At 39.6% G+C, this 20,286-nt stretch overlaps 1 protein-coding gene and 1 long non-coding RNA gene across 4 annotated transcripts in view; one reads left to right on the forward strand and one right to left on the reverse strand.

Moving 5' to 3' along the window:
* Positions 1–9,004, forward strand: part of LOC122979612 (hedgehog interacting protein) — a 36,249-nt gene extending 27,245 nt beyond the window's left edge. For all 3 annotated transcript variants that reach the window (XM_044347199.1, XM_044347200.1, XM_044347201.1), the window contains exons 12-13: positions 5,896–6,035; positions 6,299–9,004. In XM_044347199.1, the coding sequence (XP_044203134.1) occupies positions 5,896–6,035; positions 6,299–6,495 (337 nt within the window). In that variant the 3' untranslated portion in view covers positions 6,496–9,004. The remainder of the gene's footprint in view (positions 1–5,895; positions 6,036–6,298) is intronic.
* On the reverse strand, positions 6–18,015 carry LOC122979613. Its single transcript, XR_006402884.1, has 3 exons — positions 17,940–18,015; positions 16,872–16,997; positions 6–1,089 (listed from the first exon to the last, which is right to left on the reverse strand). It is a non-coding gene; the product is annotated as an uncharacterized LOC122979613 (long non-coding RNA).
* Between the last annotated feature and the right edge of the window lie 2,271 nt (positions 18,016–20,286).

The raw sequence follows: 20,286 nt of genomic DNA on the forward strand, positions 1-20,286 counted from the left end.
GAGAGAGAGAGAGAGAGAGACTTGCATGTCTCAGAGTCAATAGAAATATATCCGCAGCTGATTATTCCTGGGTGACGACAGTGCCACCCAAGCAATAGCACAATTAATTACACCACAGATGTTTCAAGGGGGCCCTGGTGGCTCACTCCATATTTATGTTTTCTGGCATGGCCGCTGGACGCATTTCTCCCAAAGAACAATTCTTTCCACCATCAACTGGACTTGTTTAGTCTGTGCGGACCCTGTGGTGTTGGAGTCTTGACTCCTAATACACTCTGGCTTCGTTATTAGGATCTTGTTACAGGGAGGATGGAGAGGGGGTGACAGGGGGAGTAAATGGGGTAGCTAACGTGTCTGACCTCAGCACGTTATCAAGTCTGGTGGTCCTTCCCTTCTTTTCCCTTCCATACTGTGGGGACATCTGGACCCTAAAGCTCTCTCAGACAGAGATTTGTTTGAGAGTATGGTGGTTTATGTGGTCCAGTATAGCATCTAGCACTGTGTTTTGATCAACCGTGTGTTTAGGAACATAGAGGGGAAAGGAGGAACTGTTAGGGAGAGCGGGTAAAGGCTTACAGGGAAACATCAGCCATAAAATCCCTCAGCAGTGTTTGTGTAAACATGTCCTGGCCAGATGACTTCATTTCTAGGTATTTGTTTGTCAGTTGGAGTACCCCTCCAATAATAAATAGGCCACCATGCAATTTGAAACATGCTGAATGTGTGTGATGTGTGTGTGTGAGGATGTGAGGAAAACAAAAAGAGAGACAGAATGCAAGAAGGGACTTGTTTGTGGTTTAACAATGTGATAGAAATGTTTCCAGTCATATTTCAATCAATCAATCAAGTTTATTTGTCACATGTAATCATATAAGGCACAATCACAGGGAAATGTAATCCCGCCATTTCCTTCAATTTGTGCATTAAAAAGAGTTTAAATAGATATGGAATAGTAATAAATATATATTATGTGTATGATTGTGGGGGGGCAGTCTTAGGCAGTGACCTCATTTAGGATCTTAGTGCCCGTACGGTAGAAGCTCTTCCTGAGCCTCTCAGTGCTGGCCTGGTTTATCTGGTACCTTCTTCCTGTAGCAATGAGAAAAGCCCATTATCCAGGTGGTTGAGATCCTTAATGATTGTCCTAGCCTGATTCTCATAGTGCCTGTTATAAATATCCTTTAGGCTGGTTAGAGCACCAAATATTGTACGTTCAGCCTAACAAACCACTCTTTGCAGGGCCTCGCAGTCCTGTTCGGTGCTGTTTCTGTACCAGTTCTCTATATAGTGACCATGAGATGCAGCTGAAAGCTCTGAATTATTTGTAAGTGGACCTTTGAGTGATCAAATATGCACATATATTGTATCCAATCTAAATATTTTCATGTCTAATTGAGATCAAATATAATATTGAAGATTTTATATCTCAGTTGCTTATCTTCTCTTGTTCTACAATGATCTTACCTCCTATATAAGCCTTACAACATAATTTTAAAAAAACAACAATTTAGCAATACAGTAGCTCTTAAAGTACTTGAAACTTTATTGTGATTGTGGTTTGCTCTGGTCATATACTGTCGGCAGATATTCAAGCTTTAAATCCCACTGAGTCTGCATTTAAGAGCATAATTATTTAGACAGTGTGAGCATTGTATTTACATAAGAAACCCCTTACTTTTTTGGAAAAGAAACATACTAACAAAGATATTGTGATACAGCACAACACAGGGATTCATTTTAGCCCCTCTGTGTATATACAGTATCTCAAGGGAGCCATATTGTAAAGTTACATGTTTATCATGTCATAATTCAAAGGGCACATGTTGCCCTCCATCAGCCATGCTCTTACAGTTGGTCCTTGGCAACAGCTTAGTTGTAACATATAGAGCCAGACCTCCTGCTGATTTCTGGTGTAAAATGTGATTTGCCTTTCTGTTTGTTACAGCCCCTTTCCACACAGAAGAAGCGAAAGCTGTATTATGAAGGGCTTTTCACACGTTTGGGTTTTGTCAGCTGCAGGCTGGACTGATTGAATTACAGTGAGCAGAGACCTTAAAAAGACACAGTGAACTTCAAATAGGGTCCTGGGACCTCCTTTATGAACTGCATTAGCAATGGAAGTCACAAATCACTGGATGTGCAGGGGAAGCAGGCTGCGGGTGCTCATTTGCGGATATATTTATCTGTATGTGTGCCTCTCTGTGTTTTGTGTGTACAGATATAAACTGTGTGGGTGGTGGGTAAACGCAAACATGCACATCTGTGAGCCTGTGTGAGCGTGTGGTACGCTAGCTCCCAGCACGCTGCAGAAAAAAAAAAAGCCTTTTCTTTATTTTCCTATCCCTCCTAAATCTTCCTACATCTCTGCTGTGGTCCTCCCCTTGACAAAGCTGCTTGCCAGTCCCACTGAATAGCCCTGGCTCCTACAATACACAGTAAATTTCTTGCACAATTAAAACAAGGAATGAAGCTACAAAAGAAGCCCCCAAACAATGGAGTCGGATGACAAAACAGCAAAAGAGACCACACTGGGCCGTTTGATTAAGCCATTGTTAGGGTGCACAATGTACACCACTCCACAACCCTTTTCTCACATATACCTCATGTCAATCAAACAGGCCCTGCGAGCCAACAAGCTAAACACACACACACACACACACACACACACAAGCTAACAAACATAATAATCAAACAGATCAGGAACAAATTTGAGGCAATGCGTCCTCACTGCTCTTATGGCGCAGACTTGAATGGACGTCAGTGTAATTGTTCATCTGATGTGAGGACAGAAATGGAAGGCAGTTTTTAACCTGCATTTATATTCCTAGTTCTCACTTTTAGCTCACTTTCTACTCATTTTCATCTCAGTCAGGACAGTCTGTAGTTTATTCAAGTATCTGATTATCATTATCATCATCATCATCATCATCTCGCCCTCTGTCCATGTAACAACCTCATGTGTGAGCGCTGTTGCCCTTCTCCCACTCCCTCGCTCTCACACATACACCACCCCTCCCAAAGTTGATAAATTCCCACAGTGGCTGTTGACCCAGCTGCCTTTGTCAAGTGGCGCTACCAGCAGGTGCTGTTTTCACAGCCACCCTGGCAGTCGTACAGACTGTTTAGTAGCGCTGCTGACCCCTGCCTGCTATTAACAGTGTTAGCTACAGACCCCCCAATCCTCCAGGGACTCTTACTCTTTCTCTCTCTCCCTCTCTTTCTGTTTGCTTCCCTCCTTCGCTTCTTTTTTAACTACATGCAGCCTGCAACAACAAAAGCCAGCAAGGATGGAGTCTGGAGTTGGGTGCTGATGGGAGCATGGGAATCAACCCCCCCACCCACCCACCACCCTCCATCCTCCAAATTTAGAGCAACTTTAAAGCACACACACACACACACACACACACACAGTCACAGTATTGTCACATTGCACTGCCATCAGTCAATGTGTCTGTCAGAACTTATGCAACACATTTTCAAATTAGGAAGTTTCAATAAATACAATTAATGTTCAAAATCATAGTTGCAGTTATTTATCAACTGACAGGCTGAAATCCGTATATTTTTTGACACTCACACCTGTACAGTAGGTAAAATAAATATAATATTTACTGAAATAATAAAGCCAGATGACAATGACGGCAACAAGAACAGGTGAGACTCTACAAACCCAATAAACATTCCTCCATAGCAGAATACTAATTGAGTGTCCACAACCAAGAGTAAATGCACAGTCAACTTAGTTACCCAGATGGATTTAATATGGTATATACATTTTAAAAAACTTGTTTGATTTCAGTTTTAATATAAAAAAATATCCCCTGGTTGTGGATCTTAAACTAAAATCTAGTTTTGGTCTCCACTCCAGATTGACCATTTGCTCTCCAGCCATGATTGATGACGCCTGTTCTCATGGACTAAGCATTACGTGTATTCATACTCACACACACTGACCTCACTACTCATGACTCTCAGTCCTAATACCAGCATCAGTCCGCAGGAGTCCAGTTACCATGCCTGTGTGTAAAAGTGTATGCACATGCTCTCAATGTCCTTCAATGTCCAGCAAATAGTGTTGCCTCATTAGCTTTCTACTTCACTACACAACAGAAATGTTTACGAATCCGTATATCTCTCTTTCTCCGTCTCTCTTTTTCACACACACATACACACACACACACACACAGAGACACCAGTGTGTGTGGGCCAGTGGGCAATAGGCGCTAACAGACGCTTCACATTTGAACTTGATTACGCACTCCCTGTATTATTTCCAGATTTGTAGAGCGTGATATGAAATAATTCTGTTTCAGCCCATTTGCTGATGTGCGTGTCTGGATGTTTGTCTTAATATGGAATAATCACAATATGTCTGTGTGGTGTTCAGACATTACACATATGGTGTGGAGATGTTTGTGTGTGTCTGCATTTTCCAAATCATGTTTATATCTGAAGGAGCCTTGTTTTAACCCAACGTGTTTTTTGTTCTTCAAGAATTTAAGGAAAATACCACACTTGACACGGGAACTGTCCTGGCTGTACAGTATAAATCCACTTTAACAATTGAGAATTGATTCTATGAATTGACAATATACAGAAAATCTGCCAATACGTTAATGACAAATTATTCGAGAATCTAAATATTGGAAAGTCTAAAATTATAGGGATAAACACACATTTCTAACTATTTACATAGATTAAAAAAATGTATATACATTACTGCGTACAACAGAAGATTTCTTGGTCTTCTTGTTGTACCATTCAAGAATAGCTTTACATGACATTAACCACGTGATGTTAGACGTAGTTTAGATAGAACATATTTCCTACAGTACTGCCATGAATCATAATATTGTATTACTGTGTGCCTCAGCCAACAAGAGTTGGATGAAGGTTTTGTTTTTGCCCAGGTCCAGCTTTTTGTTTGCCTGTTAGAGGAATATTTTTTAAAAAGTTTTGAATGGATTTGCACGAAACTTTTTGGAAACTGCGGCAATTTGGCAAATAAAAACTGATGTGTTTGTTGGTGGGTGTGACTTCTCACTGAAAGGCTCAAACTTTTTAACAGACATACGAAGAAAGAAACCATCCATTAATAGCCCAATCAAACAACCTGGATACACTGGAGAACTCATTTCTGTTTTGGACATAACCAGCCTGCCAATTTCTCCATTTGGCACAGCAGCTGACCGCAGAACAAATACAGTGCTGATTAGCCATGTAGTGCAAGTGGCCAAAATTCTGAAAAGTAGGAAGAATTTGAACAGGCACATCTCAAACCACATGACACGCAGACTTCCAAACATTAAGTTCTCTATAACTACACACCTTTACACCACACTCTGCTGGCCTTTGATTAAAAAGAGAGGAAAAAAAACAACCCTGTTTACATCGGTAATTATTTCCAGTAAAGTCATTATTATTGGACGTAAACTCAACATTTAACCTAATTTAAAATAATGAGGCCATGACTTAACCCTGCGACCTTAGAGCCAAAGACTTTCATTTTTTTGTATTTGCTCCTCATTAGCTACTGGAGTTTAAAACAAGTCATCTAAGGGATGTATTTTAATATTTTCAGAATTATTACCATGATGTGTTTTGTGTTATGTTTGATATATGAGAGCTAATATTCAAAATCATGTCAATACATTTTAAAACAGAGATCTTCAAATGATAGTCCCTAAATAGATTCATTTGTAAGATTGTTATAGTGTCATGATTACTCAGTATCATTACTGTAATGGGGTGTGATTGTGTTGAAAGCCAGTAAGCAATAATATTAAATTAATTCCTCGCCCTGCTTTCTGTAATTCGTTAGCATGTCATGTGATGCTTGTGTCCCCCCCACATACTGACTTTCCCTCCTTCTAACAACTGTTGCAGGCCCCACGCCCCTAAGGAGTGCCAGCGTCAGGTGGAGCCTCCAGAGCTGCTGATGACCGCTTGTTCCAGACACTGTAAGAACGGACACTGCACTCCTACTGGCAAGTGCTGCTGTAGCCCCGGCTGGGAGGGACCCTTCTGCAGAGTTGGTGAGTACTTGTTGGCAGATTTGCATCTGCTGCTTTCAGAATAATATCATCTGGACAAACATTAGTGTGTTGTTCCTTTCTAGATGTTAAATGAGGTTTAGTAATACACAATATGCACAGTAGGCATGCCGAAATTTTCCTTATAAATCATCAAAAACTCATTTGATCTTTTGTGGCTTTAATTCAGAATGAAACAGCTTCCACTCATCTTTCTCTTACTTTGTTTTTGACCACCTCTGTTTTCCTCTCTTGTCTCTTTGTAGCCAAATGTGAACCAGGCTGCCGCAACGGAGGAGTGTGTATGGAGCCCAACAAGTGCCTGTGTAAGAGCGGCTACTCCGGCGCCCAGTGTGAGAAGAGTGAGCGGGGTATGCCCAACGACCAGGAGAAAGACGGCATACTGGACCACATCATTGACATGACCTCGTACCTCCTAGACCTGACCAGCTATATCGTATAGGGGTGCGCAGAGGGGGGCTGCTCCCTGCCGTCATCCTCAAGTTGACACAAATCTACCTACCACCACCAGCAGACTCTAACGAGGTGTCCTTAATCTCCCTCACGCCCACACAGGCATGTACACACACACACACACACACACACACACACACACATACATACATATAAACACACAACTACACACAGGATCTGCTTTTCATCCACATCACCATACCGAACTCTTCCTCTTTCGCCTATAAGCTACTTGCTCCTGAGCACCAGGCCTGGCATCCAAGCCGTGTTCACATTTCAGAGAGACCTGCAGGCGGCAGCGAGGTGACTGACAAGCACGGCCAAGTTATGGAAGTTCCACTAAGACATTTCCTTTCTCGTTCAGAAAACGCCCGCATGCGGCTGACTCCACATTTAGACCTCCCCCACCACCCCCCCACTCCTGGTGAGCCACCAGAGGACACTCCACAGGAACAGACCCATTTTAACCCAAGACTTTCAGGGGCTATCTGTTGCCTTACTTTAAGACCCTCCCACCCCCCAATAAATGGAGTTTGAGGCATTTCAGCTGAGACAGTTGATTGTTCAGGGGTGATCTAAAGGATTCAAAATTGTAAGGAGTGGTTGACGAGCTCAAGATCCAATTTGTGCCCATGGTCTTTTCCATTTTAAAACCTACATACACAGACTTTGAAGGAACCTCAGGCTCAGTTATAAAACGCTGAGAGGTCACTCTGAGAAATCGTGGGTCACATAGAGCCCGCAGTGCTTTCTGCTATACTATCCGTAAGACGCAAATACAAGAGATAAACCATGTTGATGTTGTATTTAGTTTGTGGGCACATTGTCATAAAAAGCTGTAACAGTATACAAGTATGTATACTTTGTTTTGCAACACTCACTTGCTATCAATGTACAGAAACAACAGCAGACTGTTATTGACACAGAAATAGGAATAACTGAGTGAGAAAGTTTTACTGTCAAAGCCAGTTTCATACAATCTGAATGGAGTTGTTGACTCCAATGCACTGTATTCCTTTGTTTTTCTTTCATTCACTTTATTATTCAAAATGAATTTAAACATTTATTGAAACACAGTGAGAGTAGTTTCATATTCACACACACACACACACACATACACACACACACATACACCACACTAGCACAGGTATGGTTTAACAAACTCCTGTCATTGCGTCACACACTGAAACTGAAGCCGAACTCAAAACTACAAAGGGAAGAGAAAGTGCGGTGATGTATATTTCCAATAGAGCTTACCTAAGTACTACTTAGCATTGCAAAAAAAACTATAGCATTACTATTGTTATCATAGAGGAGGGTTTATTTTTTTAAGCGTAATAATATATGGGAGAGAATGGTGTTTATAGAAAGCAGTTTTACACTAAGCTTGTCAGTTCATGTCATTTCATGTTCTTGTACTTATACATATGCAGCTTTTGCCTCTGTTAAGAAAAACACGTGAGGAAGTTTTGTTTTTTTTTTTAAATCTACTTTTTTTTCCCAGTGTCAAAGTAATGCATGTCTGTGCCTGCATAAAGTAATTCAAAGCAGTTGGCTGAGTCCATCTAATTCTTTTCTCTGACGTGATTTCATTACCATTGTCAGAATTGTGTCTCTGTTTTGAGATGATCAAAGATCCTGTCAGGCCACCAAGTTACTGTGGAAGCAGTTCACAGTCAAAAGGCAGATCTTATCTGTTGAGAGCAGATTTAAGGTTAACCCGAGGACCTGTCTAATGGAGATAAGTTTGAAAAAAAAAAAAATTCAATATTTGAAGGTTAAACTCTAATGAGCATCTGACTCTTGAAATGTAGTCAGAAAAAAAGGTTAAACAGAGACAGGGATCGTCTGGAGCCACATTAATGTGTTGTGTCTTTTCAGATGCCAGACTGAAGTTCATACAGACGCAACACATAAACACACATGCCCATACTCACTTCAACTAATTACTCATCTTATTAAGAACTCTACATTTGTTCAAATTCCAAAAAAATGAGTCTTGACAGAACCATCAATTGTTGTGTTTAACAGTTTTGAAGGCAAACAGTTGCGGTTTTGCTTTCTCTCGACACTTGGTTTGAAAAAAAAAAACAGGTTTTCATGTGTCATGGTTAATTGAAGTTCAGTGTCCGTCAAGATGTATTTGTTGTTCATCTCCGGCCTCGCTCATGTTTGCTGAAATAAATCAACTCTACCTGGTCTAAATGAGTCAAAATGGAATTCATGCTGTAAAATGGAAAATTATAATTTTTTTTTAGCACTTAATGTGAAAGTTGCATTGTAGCTGCTGAGACGGCGTGGTGTGAATAGAATAACCATTTTCATTATTTAAGTAGTTACACAAATAAAATAATTATTTAAGTTCTCTATGTTGTTTTTACCATTGTACTGTATGTGACATTTTTTTTATTCCTGTATTGTAAATAAAACTAGGGATAACTTTGTTTCTCTTCAGAAATATCAATATGTCTATTAAAATTTATAGCATGTCTGAAATACTTGTGTCTCTTTTGTTGTGGTGTTTACAGTCTGTTGAGCAAGAACATTTTATTATAGGAGCAGATGCTGTGTGCAAAATAATGACCTCAAAATATAATTTTGGGGAGGAAAGTTGCAAAAATTAAAGAATATTTAGTTTTTATTTACATACTCTGCATGTAAATCATGTTGAAAATAAAGTAATAAAAAGTATATCCCAGCAATGGGAAGCGCTGCCACGTATTAGCAGCTATTTCTGTTAGCATGGATGAACTGGAGTTACCTCCGCAGCCAGGCCGGGCCAAGCCAAAGAGCTGTTCTGATGGAGGAGGAGGCTGCAGCAGGAGAGCTTAAATGTGCCCATATAGAGACCTGCCAGACGGCTGGACTTGAAAGCAAATGAATGAAGGATGTGCAACGCCTGGCTTGATGTTAAGAGAGGAAAGCTATGATGTTTTCTGGCAAAAGAGCTGAAAGTTTGCTACTTTTCTGAAAAGAAACCAGAGGAACATTTTGTGGAAGACTAACCAACAGGGCTCTTTGCCAACGCTAGAAGCCTAGAAAAAAAAAATAGTGTTTCGCACACAAAAAAACTATTAAAAGACAACTAGCAATTAGTGTCGACTTAGAACATAAAACATCTTATCAAAGAAAAAAACTCAAATATGTGCAAAGTATAAATATATGTTTAGTTTGGCTGCTGCAGCCCTGTTCCCCACTGCCTTAGTCCAATAAATTAAACACTTTCTGTTATCGTACCTGTTTTGTGGCAAGTGGAAGCAGCTTGACGTCCTCCCAACAATATCATATACATGTTATGAATTTATTAATAATTTTGTCATCCTGTTTTTTTCTGTACTGTAATTTTGATATCTGGTCTATTCTGTACACACAACATCTACTGTATGTCTGCCCGTCCTGGAATAAGGATCCCTCTGTTGCTCATGATTTTTCTTCCATTTTTTCCCCATTAAAGGACTAGTTCAAAATTTTTCAAGTCAGTCTTAAAATAATATTCAGGAGCCCAAATGAACACTTGAATATCGCTGTAATCATTCCTCCTGTTCATACTGGCCCTTAAGAGATCCCCTCCCAATGCACCGACAGTGATGGGGGAGAAAACAGACAGCCCTCCCTCCATGCAAAAATGTATTTAAGTTTCTCTGAAGCTTTGAGAGTTTGAAGGTTTAAAAGAGGAGTGAAGGAGGTCATCTACGTCAAAGTAGAAAAACTATCTCTCAACAGCGGAGGAGGTTTACGACACGACACCGCGTATCGCCCACCGACAATACTGTCCTTTCATCCCTTCCCAGGAGACTTAACAACCATATACACTTGGCCTCACATGACTCCGTTGACTCTTAACGACTGTCGTTACACCAGCCAGGAGCACTAACGATCAAGTGGTATCAATGACCTTGATAACGACCACAGAGATGAAAGACCTAGGACTCCCCGCTAGTCAGTTAGAACTGAAGAAGCCCCTTGGATGAGGGGTGAAACATCCTCACGTATCTTCAACCAAGTCCAGGAGCCCTAAATTCAACCCTCTTTGGACAACCATGACCTGGATGACTGAGAATTCTCACAAATATCTGAAGCTAATAGGAAGCTCCAGCCGTCCAAATTAGTCTTATCAAGTGGATATCTTTCAACGTTAACAAGACCAACGTTTTTAATGAGAAACACTGTCCAGGGAAACACAAAGAGGGAATTTTAATCTAAAAAGACTGAAACTCTGGAAGATATACACTTTATTTGATTAACTCGGACGGCTGAAGCCTCATATAAGCTTCAAAAAACTTTTAAATACATTTGACTTGACTTTAAGTCGGCAGATAATTTCAGAAAAATTTGGTCTTGGCAGGTATGTGTATGTAGGTCTCCACTCAGGATCCACATACTTACAAGTTTTTAGCTAATGAAGACTGTGGGATATGAGGGTCAAAAGATGAACTGTGAAACTCATTGTTTTAAAATGTTTACAACAACACGGCATACAGGGAGTTACATTTGTTGTGTGTTGTTTTATAGCTACTTGCATCAATTAGCTAATCACAATGTTGGCCGAGTCAGTTTTTGGAAGCACAGCATGGTATTGTAGACTATTTTACAGACTGCATAGATGGATGGTAATTAAATCTATAGACACCCTCTAGTCGTGGCCCCATACTGGGAATTTTCTCATTTCTGGTAAGTCAGCTGCAACATTTCCACTGATGGTTTTTCCTCCAGCCAGGTAAAAAGAGTAAAGAGAAGGATGTTGAGAAAATGTTTGAGTTAAACTTGCGCCAACGTGGCCATGAGCCCAGGGTTTTCCCTTTACTGTTGCTTGAATGGAAAAGCTGCCTGCAGAGTTGACAGTGAGGAGAGAGCCGAGTGATGGCTGTTATGTCGTCATGCAGCGTCATGGCATCGCTCAAAGTTCAAGCCGAACATTCCTCATTTGAAGTGGAAATTCTCTCCTCTGTGCCTTTTTTTTTCGGAAGTACACAAACACATTCATGCGTGGAGGCACACACGCAAGAGCCACTGCTGATGGCAATATTAATTTCCTTCTCAAAATACCAATGAGGCTTTGTGTTGTATAATGATAGTGAGCGGAGACCACCCACCTCACTCTGGTCTCCCTCACACACACACACACGCACACACACACACACACACACACAAGTGCACACGCTGCCATATTTAGAGTAATGCAATACTAAGTTGTCTATGCTCTGTTCAGATCCAATCAAAATTGCATGAAGTGGAACTGTCCAATAGTGCTGCGAGGTCCAGCGTATATTTGAGTTTATACACTATCTGTGGCATGAATCATTACTTTTCATTTGGAATAGTTTTCTTTTTCCTTCCCAAAGGGCCCTTGTCTGGCTATCTTTCCCAAACAGTGTAACCCAGTACTTTGAATAAACATGAGGAGCCTGTATACCAAATATTTGTAGGACTGAGATGGCTGGAAGTGCATGCTATAATATTGTATACATGACTGAAAGAGTCAGCACAAGCAATACTTATAGGGTAACAGGAGGAGGCCGACGGAGCAGGAAAAAACAATAGTCCTGTGATTAAAAAGAGGCACGTCATTCTTTTTCTCCTCATCCGGACGAAAGTGAACAATTCATTATTCTGTGTTTACTTGTGTTTCTATTCTGTAGTAACTTATTACTGCAGGTCCTCCAATAGCTGCTCTGTCTTGGGACTATCACCGTCTAGTGCCATAGAAATAAAACAATGAAAAGATGAATTAATGCACATAATGAGTCATCTGGGATCGGTGCAAAAAATATGAACAGGTGAAACTGTTGTTCCAGAGGTGGCCAATCAATACCATGAAAACATCATACAGATTATCTTTATTCAGGATTTATTTACATTATTCAAGTTTAATGGATGCTTGAAAAATTATTTCTTAAATTTTAATCCATTATGCTTTGGTTTGACAAAGACATGTTGATATTTAATTTTATAATTGTGCTTTTGGATTTTTCTAACTTAAAGTATTACAACTTGGATCTTAGTTTTGTAGATTTGGCCATTATTTCTATCTGTTGTGATAACATCGTACTCATAGTGACGCATCACATCAACAAAGTCCCACAGCGGAAACTCACAAACTCTCCAAATTAAGCTTGATCATCTTAACTTGATCGAGCATCATCTTGGAGTTAAACACGAAAGAGAGTGGCTGAAATGTCCATATTTATCTCTCATTGCACAGAAAAACGGAGGCACAATTAGGGCTTTACGATAGGTCAAAGTTGAAAGAGGAAGTAACTGTGATGAATGTTTACAACCAACAGTTTCAGTAAAATGTTCTCATTCACTTTCTCTTCCAAATAAATTTGGTAAACCCGGAGGTTTGTTTACAACCTATATAATAGTCTGACTGCTCGTGTTTCTTGCCCTGTTGGACTCCTTTTTGCAATGACGCAGTGTTCCCACATCTCAGCAATTATACAGTTATTAATGCAGACTGGAGGGATGGGAAAAACTATAAAAATGAGACCCAAGTTGTAAAAAAAAAACAAAAAAAAAAAACAAGAAAAGGAAACAGAATTATCATTTAATAACTGAATTGTTCTATGCTGCTGTGTCCTTAATAAAGTCTCAATTGAATTGAACTGAATGATACGTTTTGAACACCTTCGCTAATTTTCATTCAAGCTCGATGTGACGAACTTGAGATGTTTTCAGACTAACTTCACCAGAATCCTCAAAATGTCTTTTAATATGAGACCTTTTGCAAGATTCTGACTTAACATTTGGTGAATCTTTTAGAATTTTCTATTTGTACTTCATACTTTGCTGAGTTCATGCTTGCTTCACGCAGATGTAGCTCTATCTGTGTTAAGAGAGAACGGTAAAGTCACCAGAATTCTTTGACAGTAAGAAATAAGTCAGTGTTTAGGTGCCTTTAGACTGCAGACTACAGTAAGCACATGAAGGTAAAACATAACATACTGTACCAGTGCAGGTACAATATGGTGACTTACGCAGCGGAAAAAACATATATAATTCTATCCAGCCATACATGGAAACTTGAAATACCCGGAGTTGGCAAGAAAATGTGTTTTAATTGCCTAATTGCTTAATAGCCTTAACAAGGTTTTATAAATGTAATATGACGTAAATAAATTTGATTTGGGGTAGACCCTCGAATAAAGCAAGAACAGCTAAATTATTTTAAATGTGAGCCACCATGTTCCCATAGATTTTCTTTTACTACCACTAAAAAAAGACGTCTTTTTCCACTGTTTTCCTGTTGTCTGGCAGTCCTCCTTTATCAAACCCATATTACAATCCATTATTCTAACTGCTGACTCTACTGACTAACTACTTGATTTTCCCGATACCACCCATGTCCTCCAGCGACAGCTTTTTGGGAACGTCTCCTGATGCTCACTGTGATTGTGACATCCCCCTCAAGTCTCGTTTGAGTCTCCCTGCACCATGAATAACTGTTTCCACTGTGATCTAACTGTCCATTACCACCTCACCACAATACCACAAAACTGTGGAAATCACTGTTAAATGTATGTTGTACTTTGATGTCACGTGTTAACAGATGAGGTCATGATGTCTTGTCAGTAAAGGATCCTAACTGGGGAGCAACTTTGATTAATTTTGTGCATTAACATCTGTGTTTGTCCATATTGGCACCGGTCTCTTGAGATTTTGGACATAAATTGTGGCCCCCTCCAGGTTTCAACATATTGATTTATGTGAGAATATTGGATCTGGACTGTGTAAACATTTGTGGTGGTTGTTTCAGTGAGTCTGTTAACTGCATTTTTATATGTGTACATCTGTGTGCAAGTCAATCCCCCCGGTTGTATATCTGGTTTTGTCACACCCCTAATTGCGTAGTGTATTCTGTGACCTCATGTGTTTACTCTGGGCTGCCTCAGTGAGTACTACTGCTGAAACGCACGACCGAGGCAGCTGAAATCTCATATTCCCTGGCCGATCACTTACTAATGAAGACACACTTTCCAGCCAGCTTGCTGCTGCTGCCTTTTCCTCCTACCTCACTGAACTCTCAGCTTATCACATAACAAAACAAACCGCACTCGCTGACCACCTTGGAGGAGGTTTGGCTGGGTTTATGCAAGGATGTTGAATTTTGTCAGCTTTTGTTATTAGCTTAGACATTTTTTGTCATCACACTTGGCCTTTTTCACACCTACATGATCTCATATTTCACAATTCATCTCAAAACCTTCGTTTTTAACACTAATCGCCCATCCTAAAGCCTTTCTTTACACCAGCTTTAGTATTCGTCCTCATGCTCCTCTCTTTTCATCTCTCTGTCCACTCTTCATTCCATCACTCCCTCTCCCCTTTCCTCTCTCTCTCTGCTCCTGGATTCAGAGCTTGTTTACTCTCCCGGACCACAGCACTGACTCGCATCCATGAAATGATGCAATTAAGGTTCCCACTGGGGCTCAATCTGTCATGTGAACACATGCAAAACCCCCACAGAGTGCTGAGAGCAGGACTCTGAGTGTCGGTCGACAGGTAAGACTGACGGCGGTGAGCGGTGGTGGTTAAAAAATGAGAGGGGGGGGGGGGGGGTTGGTTGGTCTGATGTCTTGTAGTGCAGAAGCAGCAAAATGTAACACAGAAAATTTGGAAATGTGTGCATCCACACAGCACAGATAAGAAGATCAAGACAGAAAATGTCAGGTGTGTGTGAGTGTCTGGGTTTCTGAGTGCACTCACGTCATACCAAAACTCCTATTTTTTACTTGTATTTGTATATTTGGTTATTTTTTATTGTGTATATTTCAACCAGGCAAGGCTAAATGAAGTAGTTATTAGGAAATGAATGTATTTGATATAGTGCACACAATAGGAAAAGAGATACAGTATGTGAGGAGTCAGATCAAACCCCATTGTGACACGTGCCACAAGTCATAAAGGAATATCTCCCCGATGAAATCTAGACATTGGTGGTGGTGAAAGAGTGGACGTGATGTGTGAGCTCACTGTAAGGATTCACTGAACAGTTAGTTGTGATGGAGGTGAATGGGGTGGAGGTGGAGGTGCATCGCGCTGACACTGAAATTACAGCTGACAGCAGCAGAAAAAGGAACAGACTTTAAAGTTTGACAGCAAAGAGATGACTGGCTCACAGAGGTCACGATCTGATTGAAGTGAAAAGTGTGAACGCCCTCAGTCAGCTGAAGGAGTTGGAAACGGGAAAGGAAAAAAAAATCAAGTCAAGTCAATAGAGTAAGCATAAAAGAGAGTAAAACTTTCTCTGAGCTTCTTATGTATGAAATTGCTGTCATCCCATTGACAATTTCATTCAAATTTTGCCATCATACTGGTTCTTATCCTTTGATTTCACTGGAAGCTGTTTGTGGGATACTTAAATAATAATCAGCAGATTAATCGATACTAAAAAAAACAACTGTTAGTTGCAGGCCTAATCTCACATGAGTAGTGCCATTAAAACGAGAAATGAAAACTAAAACATAATGGCCTGATTTATTTTAGAGGCAACAATTATTAAAGAACCCCGGGCACTTCTAAAAATTCTAGTTAACAGCTACACCCATAAAGCTGAACGACAACACTTACTACTCACCCTTAATTGCCCTTACTACCGGCACTGTGTGTTTATGGAAAAAGTAACCATATAATTCCATTAGCAGCACAATTACTTTCAGAGTCTCAAAAAGTGCCTTAACAACAACAAATACAAGCAAAAAAAATCAATAAATAAAAAATAAGGAAATAAAAAAAAAGTTTAAGGAGTCAAAAGTACATAAAAATCCCCAATCATAATGTGATTGTTTAAAGTAAACAATCACAAACAGTGCAAATTGTTAGGTGAGGTAGATGAGGCAATGGAACAATGTAAAAAAGAACGCTCAGCAAAAACCTATGTTTCGCATAAACCCACTGTAAGCCTGTAGGAAACATACTGAGCATATGGATGGACAAAGCAAAAGTGGATCATGCTTTTCGAAGTTTATATGGAAATTGGCATCCATTGTAACAGAAAAATCCATCATGTATAGGAACAAAGCTTACAAGGTCTTTGATGCCAATAGATTTTCACAAGAGGCCTTTAAATTATTGTAATTTCTCTTTGTCAAAAAAGAACTTAATTAATAACAGACCTACAGAGGCAGATCCATATGTTTACCGTTATAGCTCATATGTGCCTTCAAACGTGTTGCTTGGTTCACTCTTTCAACAGGTAATTTTCAGTAGGAACTGTTTCAGTGGTTCACAATCATCAAGACACATTAGTATTTTCTGGATAGAGGTGAACATGTGAATGAGTTTCATAGGAAAGTCCAAATGCAATGCGTACATTAAGCCAAACAATAGTACTAATGCATCAGCCAACCTGGGGAGAACACTCACAACAATTTCATCCTCGACTATGACAGAGACGCTCTCAGGGCTGAATTGTACCAAACCAGTAGTGTTGTCAGTGACCACAGTGAGGAGAGCAACAAGGCTGTCAGCCATATCTGGCTTGCCTTCCCACTGCAAAATGCAAACAATACAATTAGGATAGTTACAGAAGCAAGGCTGCAAGTCATACACTGTCTGCTTATCTGTGCTCACCACACACTTAACGGATAAACTTGTGTTTTTTCATGTCTGTCTTGAAACACTCGCATGTCAATATGTATATTGAGTTACTGGTGGCCGTAATCATTCTTCCTGTCCATACTGGCTGTGTAACCCACAAAAATCCACAGCATCAGGCTGCCGGAGGTGATCCGCTGCCAGTGTGTTTGTGTCCACCGGGTACGTAAAACGCTTTGCTATCTTTATGTGCAGAGTCTCCCTGGATTGGAGGACCAACTCCACAGTCCTTGTTCTGTGTAAAACATACATTCTTAAATTGAGTAGAAGCGCTAAATAGTTACTTTAGTGGAGCTCTCTGCTTAGCAACACAAGACTAAAGAGCAGGAATGCAACCATCTGTTATTTTTCACACAATTTTACCATTCTGTTTCCATCCCTTCCGTATATTTTCCTGACTTTTAATGGCTCAGCAGCTCCAGTCCAGCGCAATATGACTGAAGCAGCCAGATACTAGCTATTAAGGCTACAGAAACAATCTTGTGAAAAAAAGTTTAAAAGCTTCATCAAAAATCTTCCACTGATTTTTTATAACACACTCAATCACTGATCTTTTTGTTGAGCTGACAACATCAGGATATTTTGCATTTCCTCACATATGCATTCCTCTTTCATTCAATATTGCATGTACAATAGCAGAAAACTGTTTTGTTTGTGCTCCAGTCCTTTATAGACATGAGTAACACACATCAAAACAGCCTTACTAAAGGTCAGTTCAGATCAATGATTCGCAACGAGAAGAAAAGGCTTTCCAATGTTGCAGAGAAAATTGCAGTGGGGTGAACTGGTTAGTTGCAGAGAGTCTAAAGCCGTTGCCTGAGGTCACAAAAGACCTACCTTGTCAAATTGCCAAGTGCAGTTTAAGAACGTAAGGACGTAACCATCTCTCTTCAGCTAATCAGGAAACAGCACACTTTTGCCAGTTGCATCCAGTCTCGCTCTGATTCATTGATCATTAATTTTTGACATTTTATAAACTATAACATTTTGTCTCCATTACACTTTGTATTTCTTTCCATACTTGTCATTTGTTTGTTTAGCCAGTTTAATATCTAGCATTGCTGTCACATACTATGCTTGGTTTTGTTTGTGTTTAGCATTGTTTTGTTACATTTACATCTGCATTTATGGTTTAACGGAGACAGACAAGTTCATTTATTGTTTATTGATATAAGATTTGAGTTTCTTGAGTTATAGATTAGCTTGGGTTGTAACTTATACCCACCATGCTTTCAGGAGACAAAAGGGGGAGGCACTGAAGCACTTCCTGCTTTTAAGCTCTCACTGACATCACCAGTGATGTCATAGGTTAGACCAAGTATGGGGGGATTTTTTATTTAGTTAAATGTTTGGTTTTGTATTTATGTTATTTGTACTTCTTTTGGTTTATGGTAATCACTATGCTGTGGTTGATGTGTGTGTGTAAACACTATTAACTGACACAAGTGACATTATCATATACCAGTTGTTGGTATAAGGGAAAGGACATCCCTGCTAGAAATATGATTATGTCTAGACAGATTGGAGGTCATGTTTAAAGGAAAAGTTGTTGGTTTGAGAAATAGCTGAACAGAAAGAGGATGTCAGTGTAGCTGTGTTAAGGTAAGTTTGAATTTTATTTTTTTTATTTTTTCATTTAATTTTTTGGAGAAACTTGTTTTTGGTTACAGTGGTCAGAATAAATCACCTTTTTTTAGTCATTCAACAAGTCTCTAAGTCTGTCTCTCATCACCTTTCTTGACACTCTGGCAAAGCTTCACAGGTAAAACTTTATTTCACAATAAAGCAGCAAATAAGTGTAGAAAGTCAGAAAGTGTTGCAGAAGTTTCATTTAGAAACTTTGTTTGAAAGCCAAAACATGTGTCTTCTTAGGAGATGTATGTTATTACTTTTCTTTTTTCTATAATATTCCAGTGACTTTATCTTTTTTTTTTTAAATTAATATTTATAATGTGGGAAGAATGATCCAATGATGTTTGAAAGTTGGAAACTCAACAACTACAAGTTCTAAAGTATTCATACTTTATGGACAGGTGTTCCATGTGGAAATGCTTAAACCTGCAGTGCGGAACTTTTACATACAAATGAACATCCGTTATATTCAAGCCCTTGCCAAATAAGTTCACACAATGCTGATTAAGCCTATCACCGCCAGATAAATCTCTCTGTATTTCCCAGTATACCGGTGTTTTTAATCTGGTGTGGGGTTTGACATTCCCGCGCTGGCTGGATGAATGCATACTGCACATGCTCTATGAACAGAGCACGGGCACAAGAGACTTCCGGCTAACTTCTGGTTATCTCTCTGCTAACTTGAATGGGGATAAAATAAGTTAATGGTGCAGCTCTTCAAGAGTTTCCAAATGTTATTGGACCAAATGGATCAAATTCTGACAGAGACAGAGCGGGCAGCGGTGCCTATGATGTAAGCATGTGTCAACAGTGTTATTGTAATTACTCTCACCGCCAGAAGGGGTAGACAAAAGTAGCTTTAACATATCAAAACATGGTACCAATAGTGCTAGCATGTGGGCAGTTATTACGTGTTGTACGTTTTGACTAATAACTCATGAACTGTGAGACTTAGCAAAACAATATTTGCACCATGTGTTCCTTGGATGATACTGATTTGACTGATATAGGCCACGCCCATTTGCACCCATGAAATGTTTCCACCATTTTGGATTTTTGGTAAATACATTTATTGCTTCTTTTGGCACACATTTCATCTAATCTTCACCAAACGTAGTACATACCATATTTAGATGATCCCAAATAAAACTAATGAGTTTGTTATTGGGTATCACTTACTGTTTGTCTGTAATTGGTTACCAAAACTTCAAAGGCGTGGCCTGATGCACTTAACAGGCCATAACTCTTCAATACAAAATTTGATTGCAACCAAATTTTGGAATGTTGTATATACAGCCACATTGCACAAGTGTGTGACATTTCATACAATTCTGCACACAGGGGCGCTACAGTAACAATATAACGTGATATTCTACAATTATGTAGAATGAAACTTAATGAAACTTGGTACACAAGGCATATTGAAGCATGGTACCGATAGCCCCACCTTGTGGCCATTAATAAAACACCACCATACTATTTATTAACTGCCATATCTCTTAAATGTAATACTCCATGGCAACCAAATTCAGCAAAGTTGTACAGATGATCT

This window comes from Thunnus albacares, chromosome 3 (assembly GCF_914725855.1).
Source record: "Thunnus albacares chromosome 3, fThuAlb1.1, whole genome shotgun sequence".
NCBI lineage: Eukaryota > Metazoa > Chordata > Actinopteri > Scombriformes > Scombridae > Thunnus > Thunnus albacares.